At 47.0% G+C, this 12133-nt stretch overlaps 1 protein-coding gene across 1 annotated transcript in view; it reads left to right on the top strand.

Moving 5' to 3' along the window:
• The window catches only part of met (MET proto-oncogene, receptor tyrosine kinase), a 55927-nt gene extending 43794 nt beyond the window's left edge, over positions 1-12133 (top strand). The window contains exons 13-21 of the mRNA XM_020040528.2: positions 1853-2009; positions 2324-2464; positions 2827-3072; positions 4619-4699; positions 6411-6592; positions 6748-6857; positions 7014-7179; positions 8232-8368; positions 9759-12133. Coding sequence (XP_019896087.2) covers positions 1853-2009; positions 2324-2464; positions 2827-3072; positions 4619-4699; positions 6411-6592; positions 6748-6857; positions 7014-7179; positions 8232-8368; positions 9759-9984 — 1446 coding nt within the window. The 3' untranslated portion in view covers positions 9985-12133. The remainder of the gene's footprint in view (positions 1-1852; positions 2010-2323; positions 2465-2826; positions 3073-4618; positions 4700-6410; positions 6593-6747; positions 6858-7013; positions 7180-8231; positions 8369-9758) is intronic.

Here is a 12133-nt window from a genome sequence, read left to right as displayed (position 1 = left end):
TTTTGGCTAAATGTTTCTCATGTCTGAAAAGGTTGAAGACCCTAGCTTAAACTTAAATCTCATGGAAGATGCTCTATATCTAAATACTGATTTCAAAGTTTTTCTAGTATGAATTCCCAAAGACCGTTGTCCCAGAGTGGGGCAGGAGTTTGTGAGTCACTGAGTTTTAGTCCTGTATATCAATCACTGTGGGTGGAACTCAAAAAACACAATGATGTACCATTAGGGAAGCTCAGAGATTAGTAACCCAGTTATTCACTAACCCAGTTTTCCTCTACATTTTCTATACAAGTTAAGTCATGTTGTATTAGAAACCATGACAGGTGTGATGGAAATGATCAAATATGTCAACAACCAGTTTCTTTAGTTTGACATGGTGGGGTATTTTCGTGTCAATAAAATAAAACCACAATAAATGTTCATAGGAAATGGCTTATATTTATGCCAAAATATTACAGGACAACCATCCTAGCTGAGTGTCTGGCAAATGAATAAAGTGTAAATCACATCACAGTGAACTTGGAGTCTGGCAGGGATTGTGTGACCACGGTTCTGTGACCTGGAAGCGCATGCAGTTTATAACCAGGCTACAGATGAAGTGAGTAATAAACAACTGAACAACTTCACTGGGTAGTGACTGGTGCAAGTGCCCAGGGAGGAGTGTGAGGGGCCCCTTCACTGGAAATACCAAGGGTCTTATTATGGTGACATTCTGGTTGATGCAGGGCTGCCGTTTGACAGTGTTGCTCTGTTCCACGGCTGTCATGTACTGTAGTATGAGGACGCCCTCCTGCACAGTCAGTTAAAGCACCGGTGCCTAAAACACAAAAGACGTGTTTTTTATTTTACGTAGACATTCTCTGGGGGAGGGCTGGGCCAACAACTATTGGTAGAGATTAACAAAAAAAAAAAAGGTCATGGAAACAACACCAGCGATTAGATTTTGATTGGGTCCGTGAACACACGTTAACTGATGACAGAGAGCCGAAGCAAGTAGGCCACTGATGCATTTGATAGATTAAACAGTAGTTTATTTTGTTCCACTGTCTGCTGTTTTATTACCTCCATCACACTAGCCAGGAGAAATCCAGGACAACACTGCATTCCTCCTGGTGTCCCATCATCACCTCTCAAATTTTCTGGAACATTCCACTCATGCTTCCACCAACTCCTACTCAGTCAACCGTACACCTTACTGTAGTATGTATTTAATATATAAACGGCTTATAAATGACAACCCAATACACTGTGAAGCATTAACGGTTAACTTTCCACATTGTCTTTAATGGACACGATTCAGCCCCACAACATTAGAGGAGTGTCGACCTGCAGACCTGATGATATTAGAACTATGATTGTGATGTGCTTATCTTCAGCTAGGGGTCAGGCAATATACCTACTCCTCCATCCGCACATACCCCCCCACCCCCACCCCCAAGACCGAGCCAGACAGCTTCCCTGACCCTGGCTTATTAATCTGGACACACACACATACCATCTCCAGATCACCTCTCCCAAACCTCATAATGGAAGAAGTAATATCTCTGATCCAATCTGGCCTCCGTCTGTGCCTCACGCCACTCCGCAAATATGAGAGGGTGCTGGGCTGCATGCACATCACTGTTTACCCTGAATGGAACTGGCTGTCTCTCCACACACACACCCCATAGAGGAAAGCTAATCTAGAAGGTGAAGTTGAAAATTGTACATCTGACCATTGTCCTCTCTCTGTGTGTGCGTGTGTGTGTGTGTGTGTGTGTGTGCGTGCGTGTGTGCGTGCGTGTGTGCGTGTGTGCGTGCGTGTGTGCGTGCGTGTGTGCGTGCGTGCGTGCGTGCGTGCGTGCGTGTGCAGTGGCGTCAGGCAGCCTCCTCTGTGAGTCTGGGCCGTGTGATGCTGGCCCACGAGCAGGACTACAGAGGTCTGCTGGGAGGCTGCGTTTGTATTAGCCTCCTGCTATTGCTGCTCCTCGTCCTGTTCATCTGGAGGAGGAGAAACAAACACATCGACGGTACGTTCAGCTGCCACAGAGAGGACACACTGCACCTGGGTGGACTCTTTTGTAACGTGCGCGCGCATGTGGCTGTGGAGGGTTGCGGGGGTCGGGGCGGCTGTGGGCTTGGGAGGAGGTGTGGGGTCGAGGGGAGGTGCAAGGACTGGCTGCTGTATGATGGTGGAGCGCTCTATCCTACTCCTTCACTGACTGTGTTCTCTCCCTCCGTTGCACTCGTTCCCCTTCCACCCGCTCTCTCTCCCTTCTCGTTTCTCCCATTTCCTCGCTCCTCCCCACTCCTGCCCCTCCATCTCTCTGTCTCTGGTCTCCAGATCTGGCTGAGGGGAAGGTTTGGTATGACGGCCGGGCTCACATTCAGCACTTGGACATGTTGGCAAACGCCCGCAGCGTCAGTCCCACTAACGAAATGGTGTCCCATGAGTCGGTGGACTATAGAACCACCCTGCTGGAGGGTATGTTTGCTGACACCACACTAACCCCAGAAAAAACTAACCCCAGCCCCATACCACCAACGCACCTTGACCCCCCCCGAATGGCAGCTGTTTTTTACACCGATTCAGGTCCCCTGCGCTGTCCTTCCCCTTCAACACTGACATCATCTAAAGAACAAAGACAAAACCATGGAGTTACGACTGTTCCCTCTGCCTGTGGCTGGGAGGTCTCTGCCCCCCCCCCCCTTCCTCTTTGAAAAACCACAACTCGTTCTTTGTCCGATCTCTCTGTCAGGCATTGCTCTGTGATCTTGACCTACGCCGACCCCCTAACGCTGGCCCCTGTAGTACTTGACCTTTGACCTTTTGCTCTATTGTTTCAGACCAGGGCGTTGAGAGGCCAGAGTCATGTAGGGGGGCTCCGCCTGTCTACGGGGGGCTAGGGGAGCTCCTCTCCCCCAGACTGGGGCTGGGTTTCGGGGCAGAGGGGGAGCTGGGGTCTCCCCTCCTGTCGGCCCCGGTCCACATCGACCCGTCCCTGCTGCACCCTGACCTGGTGAAGGAGGTGCAACACGTGGTCATCGCCAGGGAGCATCTGCTGCTGCATCTCAACCAGGTGATCGGCAGAGGTGAGAGGTCATGTGACACACGCATGCAACGTACCACCACAGGCAGATGCATCATTTACACACACACCTAACATGCTCAAACACACACTCAAACATTCACTCTACCTCACACACACCTAACATAAACACACACTCAATCATTCACTCTACCTCAAACACACCTAACATAAACACACACTCAAACATTCACTACCTCAAACACACCTAACACGCTCAAACACACACTCAAATATTCACTCTACCTCACACACACCTAACATAAACACACACTCAAACATTCACTCTACCTCACACACACCTAACATAAACACACACACAATCATTCACTCTACCTCAAACACACCTAACATAAACACACACTCAATCATTCACTCTACCTCAAACACACCTAACATAAACACACACTCAAACATTCACTACCTCAAACACACCTAACACGCTCAAACACACACTCAAATATTCACTCTACCTCACACACACCTAACATAAACACACACTCAAACATTCACTCTACCTCACACACACCTAACATAAACACACACTCAATCATTCACTCTACCTCAAACACACCTAACATAAACACACACTCAATCATTCACTCTACCTCAAACACACCTAACACGCTCAAACACACACTCAAACATTCACTCTACCTCACACATACCTAACACGCTCAAACACACACTCAAATATTCACTCTACCTCACACACACCTAACATAAACACACACTCAAACATTCACTCTACCTCACACACACCTAACATAAACACACACTCAAACATTCACTCTACCTCACACACACCTAACATAAACACACAGTGCCAGAGACCAACTTTCGAGGCCTACAGATCTCAACCATGGAAACATTAGAATCTGGCACAAACCTTAACTATTCACCTTGTTAGGACTTAATGACCGATATGGACGTCCAGACGTAGGAAATCACCAGACATTATATTGTGGTTACCAAGTGGGCTATTTTCTACATCACTTTGCTGTATCAGATTCAGTACTGAGCCTGGGAGAAAGCAGAGGGGCCTGTCACTGTTATTAACGTCCCCACCATGTTAGGGGACAATGCTGCCATAAAGCACCCCCTCCCCCCCGACTCAACCCCCAGGGAAGCCCGGGGATTCCGGGGCAGGATTATGGGCTGGCGTGGGATGATTTGTACCCGGGTAGAGTTGCGAGCTCCATTGTTGATCAGTGTGCTGTAATCTGAGCCCTCCGTGCATCTGCAGGATTCGTGATGGGAGAACGCCTCAGAGAGTTCTTTACGCTCCCCAGATGAAATACCTCGACACCCCTGCAAAGTTGCCCTGAGCCCCCCCCCACCCCCCAGACCTCATAGACTTCAGTAATGACCACTATAACAGAGATACAGGGACATGCAGTATACTTTACTGCTGAACCCAGTGCCTGTGAATGGGCCAAAAACTAGCTGGTCTAAAGCAGCCAAGCCTCGAAAGGGGGTATTTGCGCATCAGAGTTTGCTTGTTTTTCACCTACCCTGAGCTCGTTTTGTTTTTCTCTCTTTCATCACAGGGCACTTTGGTTGTGTGTTCCATGGGACCCTGTTGGAGGCTGATGGTCAGAAACAGCACTGTGCCATTAAGTCCCTCAACCGTGAGTACAGACCACAGAGTATGATTACCCAGCATGCACTTCCAGCGACTTCTGTCTAAACACATACAGGCTTATAAATGTAGAAAGGAAGACCAAACAGGTCAAAAATTACTAACAGCTCTACTGTTAGAACAGGGTGCTTTGTAACAATAAATCTAGTGACAACCGAGCTGCCACCAACTACAAAGAGATGACACTAACTTACAGAAGCGTGGGTTTTAAAACAGATTGTCGTGAGATGTTTGAAACAGTATTGATTGCTTTGGTTGAGCACCGTGTTCAATCCACCACAGTAACTAGATTCTACAGTATTATGGGATACTGTAATTGGCGTCTTTATTTAAACAGTGAAAATGTGAGATTGGGTTGTTTTATTATTACACCTTATGATACAACAAGCCACTTAATACTAATACAGAAATACTCTGTCTGTACGCATACTTAAAATATAATTGCAAAACAGCACAAAGAAAGTGTTGTATTACCCACAATCAAAACAGGGCCAAATGGCCAGATGTGGGAGGTGAATGAGTTCCCTTTGGCCAGATGCGGGAGGTGAATGAGTTCCCTCAGTCAAATCTCTTCATCTGTAGTTACTGTCAGAACAGATACTTAATTTAATTCTTCTTTAAACAATCGTCGTGGGTGTTTTCTGATTCTACAATGTGTAGTAGCAAGGCCCCGCATTCCATTTGAAGCTCACCCCTGGCAAACCACAGTCACATCCCGGGGTGTGTTCATTCCAATCTCATTTCTCAGATATGATATCATCGCACAAAGAATTGCCCCAATAACATTAGGAGCCTTATCTCATCCTGGATGCCCCGTGGCGGGTCGCAGCGGTGTGGCCTGTGGAAGGGTGATTGAGATGAATGGGCTCCTGGTGGCGAGGATGACATTAGGGTCCCCCTGTCTCTAATCGTGTAACCTGTCACTTTACCCTGAGAGATTGATTGTCCGAGATAAGGCTTCCGTTTGCTCTGTCTGCTTGGCTGGTGGTAACCAATAGCAATGGGGGGCACTGGTTAGGTAACCCATAGCGATACAGGGTTACCCGTGACGTTTTCCGAGCCGTCTTGCTGATGCCACAGCGACCTACAGTTCCGTGGGGAACCTTGAAGACAAAGTCGGTTCCCCTGGGAACTTTGTCAATGCCATGACGCAGGGTTTGGTGAATGTGCTGGGTGACGTCACCATGTTCTTGGACGTAATTCTAGTTCTGTCATCTTAACAGCCCTACAGTCCCCTTTTATTAAGCTAAGCATTAAACGGGGAGACGTCCTGGTACTGTAGTTACAGCGAAAGGGCAATCAGCTGTTTTATCTTAGCTAAATGAGATTCTTTTTGAAACGAGGTTAGAGCAAAGGGGGAGGGGAAGAGCAGTGACACCAGGAGCACTGATTCAATTGGGTAATGGCAGTGTTGTGTAGTGGTAGCCTATAAGTTCAGCTTTGGGTCACGGCCCCTACCCTCAGACTGTCTGGAGACGGCAGCCTCATAAGCTCTTAACAGTAACATATAACTGAGGTTTAGACGGTTCAACGGTAAAAAGATGAAGGTTTATGGCTTGATGGTCTTTTTTTCGTTGGTGGCCCAATTTAATTGCCTCTAACAGTGTATGACTACGATACACTGTTTCCTTTGTACAACTTGCTTCGAAAAATAGATACAAAGATGACGCTGTAATTTATTGAGATGTGTTTCGCTCCAGGTATCACTGACCTGGAGGAGGTGTCTCAGTTCCTGAAGGAGGGGATCATCATGAAGGACTTCAGCCACCCCAACGTGTTGTCTCTACTGGGGATATGTCTGCCTCCTGAGGGATCTCCTCTGGTCGTTCTGCCGTACATGAAACACGGAGATCTCAGGAACTTCATACGAGATGAGACACATGTAAGACACACACACGCCTTAATCAGACCGGGGAAATGTTTTGGGCGCAGCAGTGACTGATGAAGGCCGTCGCAGCTGAAACTCTGTCTGTGTCAGTACCAGCAGAGATCGCAGAGGCAACGGGTCTCATCTCCACATCATCCTTGTTTCCTCAGAACCCGACCGTGAAGGACCTGATGGGCTTCGGACTGCAGGTGGCGCGGGGCATGGAGTACCTGGCCAGCAAGAAGTTTGTCCACAGGGACCTCGCCGCCAGGAACTGCATGTAAGACCTTTAAACAACCTGAAACACCCCAGCTAGCGTCCATTACAGATCAATAGCAATCTAGAAACACCGGTTGGATCCAAAATGGCCGTCAGTTTCCATTGACGCGTGTAGCGCGTCCAGTGTGGCTGTGGCTGAACTGTCCCTCCTCCCCAGGCTGGATGAGAGCTACACAGTGAAGGTGGCAGACTTCGGCCTGGCCAGGGATGTCTATGAGAAGGAGTACTACAGTGTGCACAATAAGAGTGGAGTCAAACTGCCGGTCAAGTGGATGGCTCTGGAGAGCCTGCAGACACACAAGTTCACCCCCAAGTCCGACGTGGTAAGATCCGAGACGTACGCCGCGTCTCACGCGCACTCCCCACACCACACAGGCACTCCCACGCCAGTTAACACACACCAATACACATTCACTAGTACACACACACATCAGTACACGATCCTTTGTCTCTCACTCTCTGCATCTCTTTATACGTATAAATATGTAAGCAACAAGGCACGGGAGGGTGTGATATATGACCAACATGCCACGACTAAGGGCTCTTCTTAGGCACAGCGCATCACTGAGTGCATGGACACAATATATCACAAACCCCGGAGGTTCCTTATTGCCTGTTGTAAATCTCTTACCAACACAATTATACCATTAAAAAGTGATATGATGTCATACCCATGCTATACGTTTTCATATAGCAAGGCTATCAGCCAATCAGCATTCAGGATTCAACCACCCGGTTTATATGTATATATATATATAGGTATATGTACATACTTTCTCTGTGTCTATCTCTTTCTAAAATGTCTTACTGTCTATCACTAAATTATTTCTCTCTGTAATCTTTTCAATCTGTCTCTTTATCTCCCACTGTCTATTTCTTTATCTTCCACTTTCTCTATCTCAAGCACGCACATGCACGCACACACACACACACACAGCATTTGTGATAAATCAGCAGCTTGCCCGATTCTTTGGAGCTTCATCAGGACTGCTTTACCTCAACTCCACTCCCTATTAACAACCCTGCTCTGGGCGGTTCAGCCTCCGGGTCATTTTCAGGGTTAGCCTGTCTCCCTCTCTCTGCTCCAGCATCTCCAGGAGCCAACTACAGTGTCCACCTCTATAACTCACTCTGTTATCTCAGGTCAACTGCTTTTAACACTCCTATGGCTGACTTCATCCTGGATGACACTGGGAAATATGTGCATGAGAACTGTCTGTTGTCTAAATGGCACCCTGTGGCCGGTAAAGAGTGTGCTTCTTGTGACCAGGGCCCCCTTAATGTCCAGGTTAAATAGTGGTCCTTGTGAGATAAAGGGCGCTATTATAGACACAGTTACAGTATGGAGATCGTTGATGTCATCCGTGTGTTTCAGTGGTCGTTTGGCGTGTTGTTATGGGAACTGATGACCCGAGGAGCTCCGCCCTACTCGGACGTCAACTCTTTCGACATCACCGTGTTCCTACTACAAGGCAGGCGGTTGCTACAGCCGGAGTTCTGCCCGGATGCACTGTGAGTACCACAACCACACACATTGTGCTGTGAGTACCACGCACGCACGTTACACTGTGAGTACCACAACCACACGCAAGCACATTGTGTTGTGAGTACCACAACCACACGCACACACGTTGCACTGTGAGTAACGCACGCACGTTACGCTGTGAGTACCGCAACCACACGCACGCACGTTACACTGTGAGTACCACAACCACACGCACACACGTTACGCTGTGAGTAACGCACGCACGTTACGCTGTGAGTACCGCAACCACACGCACGCACGTTACACTGTGAGTACCGCAACCCCACGCACGCATGTTACACTCTGCTGTGCTTCACCTTGACCAGGGTACATAAAGGCATGGCTCAGTGTTTTTCTTGGCAAAGACTTTCAAATGAACAGAGGCCTATTGTTATCCTTAGCTACTGCATGGTCCATTGGTGATAGAGACTGAAACCGAGGGAGAGACAGACATGCAGGCAGAGATGGAGGGCAGACAGACAGGGGAGGAGAGAGAAACATGAGTTACACATATTTTTTTAAATACACTATCTGAAGCCTATCATCCGTTTCCACTGGATGTGGAAACCCCGTTCAGGGGTTTCTTTTAAGTCTGTTATGTAACAAACACTGTCACGATTTAGGGAAACAGGACGCCAGGCGCAGAGTTAATGGAGAACGAAGGGTTTAATAACGAAACTTAGATGGGTAAAAACAACAAAAATTGCAGGAACACAGGAAGAAGGCCGGCAGATAACAGCAGGCAAGTAACACAAAATGACTTAACAACGGCTGAACAGAACTGGGCAGACTAAAAAGGGAGCTAACGAGACACAGGTAAAAACAATGAAAAAAGGAAACACTACGTTCAAGAACAAAGAAAACCAAAACAGAACAGGCTTCATTCAAGAACAAAGGCAAAAACCAAACAGAACAAAAACAGAACCTAATACACAGAGACAGACAGACAGAAAGGGAGAGCTTTATAAACTGTCAAATACTAAAACTGGAACGTGTGGAAAAGCCATCAGGCACTGTTGAGGTGAAATATTCCTTAACCCCTTCAGTCTATAAATCAACACAATGTTTCCAAATGCAAACTAAGACTAACTAGGTGATATATACTGTCTCCTTATTCCTCGTCGTAAATTAGGAGGGGATTTCAGGTGATGAGTATTTCATAATGTGGACTCAGCCAAACAGAAATGCCATACTGTACCTCCATTATCAACATCACCCTGACATGAGTAAAAGAGTTCAAGTCCTGTAGCAAAACTCAAAACAAAGTATGTCCAGGGGCTACTAAATATCTAAGTGAGCCAAATATATATAGATAGCACTGTATTTCACCGGCATGTAACCCTATTATCCTTCCCCATTCATCGTCCCCCCTCTCAGGTATAACGTGATGGTGGAGTGCTGGCACCCTAAGGCGGAGAGGAGGCCCACCTTCTCAGAGCTGGTGTCCCGTATCAACTCCATCTTCTCCAGCTTCAGCGGGGAGCACTACATCCTCCTCAATACCACCTACGTCAACATTGACAAGATGAGCCCCTACCCGTCCCTCATCTCCTCCACCTCCACTCCTCAGGGCCACACCCTGGAGAGAGACTGCTGCACCTGAGAACGCGAAAGGGAGGAGAGTGAGAGTTAAGGAGAACAGGAGGGAGTTCTGGTGTGACTGTCGTTTCGTGTGGCTAGCTCAGGCAGAGGTGTGAAGTTAATGGACCAAAGTTTGTGTAACTAACTTGGTCAAATGTCCGTAACGTTACCGATTCAGGCACTAAACTCGATGACTAAATGTGAATAGTACAACTAAGACCTCAACAAAATGGTTAAAAAAATTGAGGGCTAACTATTTTCATTGCTAGTTAACACGCTGAAATATGAATGTGGTGAAAAGACACAATTTGCTAAACCTGAATGTCAAATACTTTAGTAAATAGGCCATTCCTTCAGAATTATATGGTCACTCATATTAAGTGAGTGAGCCAAACTAGAAAGACTGATATCCAAGGCTTTTGTGGGCTGTGCGTAACAGTTGAGGGACGTGGTTACAGACAGACACTTGACTGACTCTGTACGCTGACTGTAAAGGACTGTTTAAGGACACTGACTTGCGCTGCGCTTTCGACGCGTCTCTAACACATACATATATTGGCTAAACAAGCAAGAGTCACCGTATGCCCGAGAAATGATTAAACAGGAGGTCAACCATGGCCTTCCTCTGGTCCAGAGCCTAGATCTGCATGTCCTGTGACTGTTTCCTGAGTTCGGGAAGTCAGACCTCTTGCCTCCATCCAACACAGTCGATGTGAAGACCTGTTCAGTGACAGAAGCCTTTAGGAGTCCAAAAGGCACACGATGTGTGTCAAGTACAAGTGAATCGCCCATCAAACCAAACCACCCCCCTCCCCCAAAGAGGGAACGGGATCACTTCACAGACACTTCCGCTTGTTACTGGGTGGCATGTGCTTCGAGATATGGCAGAGGGCCAAGCTCCAGTGTTTTGTTCCTAATGTGAGTGCTGGGTATCAATGAAGAGGTGTATTGTAAAGAACCATTTTACACCTTTATCCTCCAGACGGCCACTGAATCTCCCCGCCTGTCCTCGCACACCTCCCTACTAACTCCCTACAGCACCAGGACTGAACGAAGACCAGGGGCCGGCTTTGTTATGAGCGCTGGTTCCTCTAGCCTCCAGGGGATCTTTTCACTGAGGCGGAGAGGACTTGGTAAGAGGAACAATCTGGAGCGATCTGCTCCCCGGCCCGCACGGCGATGTGCAGTACACTGGATACTTCTTTATGTGTGTAATTATCTTTGACGATTCCCTTTTGATGTGCTTCGTTCGAAACGTCTCGCTGCTTCATCGCCGTGAGTGACTCACCTGTTAGGAATCTGCAGATGTTTTAAGAGTTGAAAGGTGTTTTTTTTTTGGGTCTTTCGGTTGGTAACACTTTGGCTTGAAACGGCCTGTCATAGTGTCTTGTATAGCGTGTGTCAGAACAGTTCGTGCCAGCTCAGACTGAAAACAACAGACATAATCATGTTTGAGACCTCAGAGTCAAAAGGGGGGTAGAAGGAGACACGTTAGAACATTTGATGGTTTTGGGCGTCATGGGGCAGTAGTTGCATACTGCTAAGACATCCTTTTGAAAGACTACTTCCAAGTTTGATTGCCATTTTGCCTTTCCTTTGTCTTTTTCTCTTTTACCACAGCTGCTGTGATGTTATGAGTGATCAGGCCGGCAACGGACTGATGTGAATGTTTGTGCTAAAATGTTTAAAGTGCTGTGCTATATTTTTTATGCCTATACGAAAATGAGCCTCAATTAGTATTGGTAAGATGCCAGAACACATTGAGGTTTCAGAAACATGGCCGCTAAACCTGAATGAACCACTGCCTTTTGTACAAAATGATACCGAATAGCAACTCTGGGCACATCTTTCATGTAGGACTACCTGTGGTAGAACGTGTGTACATTACATACAGTCTGATATGCAACCATTGAAGGTACAGCACAGTGCAAGACATAATACTGTCATTGAACAACTGGAGCTAGCAAAAACACTTCCTTCGCTATCGACTAATACTTTTTCTATTGACAACTAAATGGCTTGTAAAATGTCTATGTTTCTTACTGCCGGTGTAAAGTGTTCATTATGAGCATGACAACGGATCTATGACTATGGTACATATACTGTATATTGTTACTATGCTATGTCGTCTGTCTTATTTCAGTGTAATAAAGCTATACCGTGGAAAACTG

This window comes from Esox lucius, chromosome 19, assembly GCF_011004845.1.
Source record: "Esox lucius isolate fEsoLuc1 chromosome 19, fEsoLuc1.pri, whole genome shotgun sequence".
In the NCBI taxonomy this organism is placed as follows: Eukaryota; Metazoa; Chordata; class Actinopteri; order Esociformes; family Esocidae; genus Esox; species Esox lucius.
This window is presented reverse-complemented; position numbering and strand designations above follow the sequence as displayed.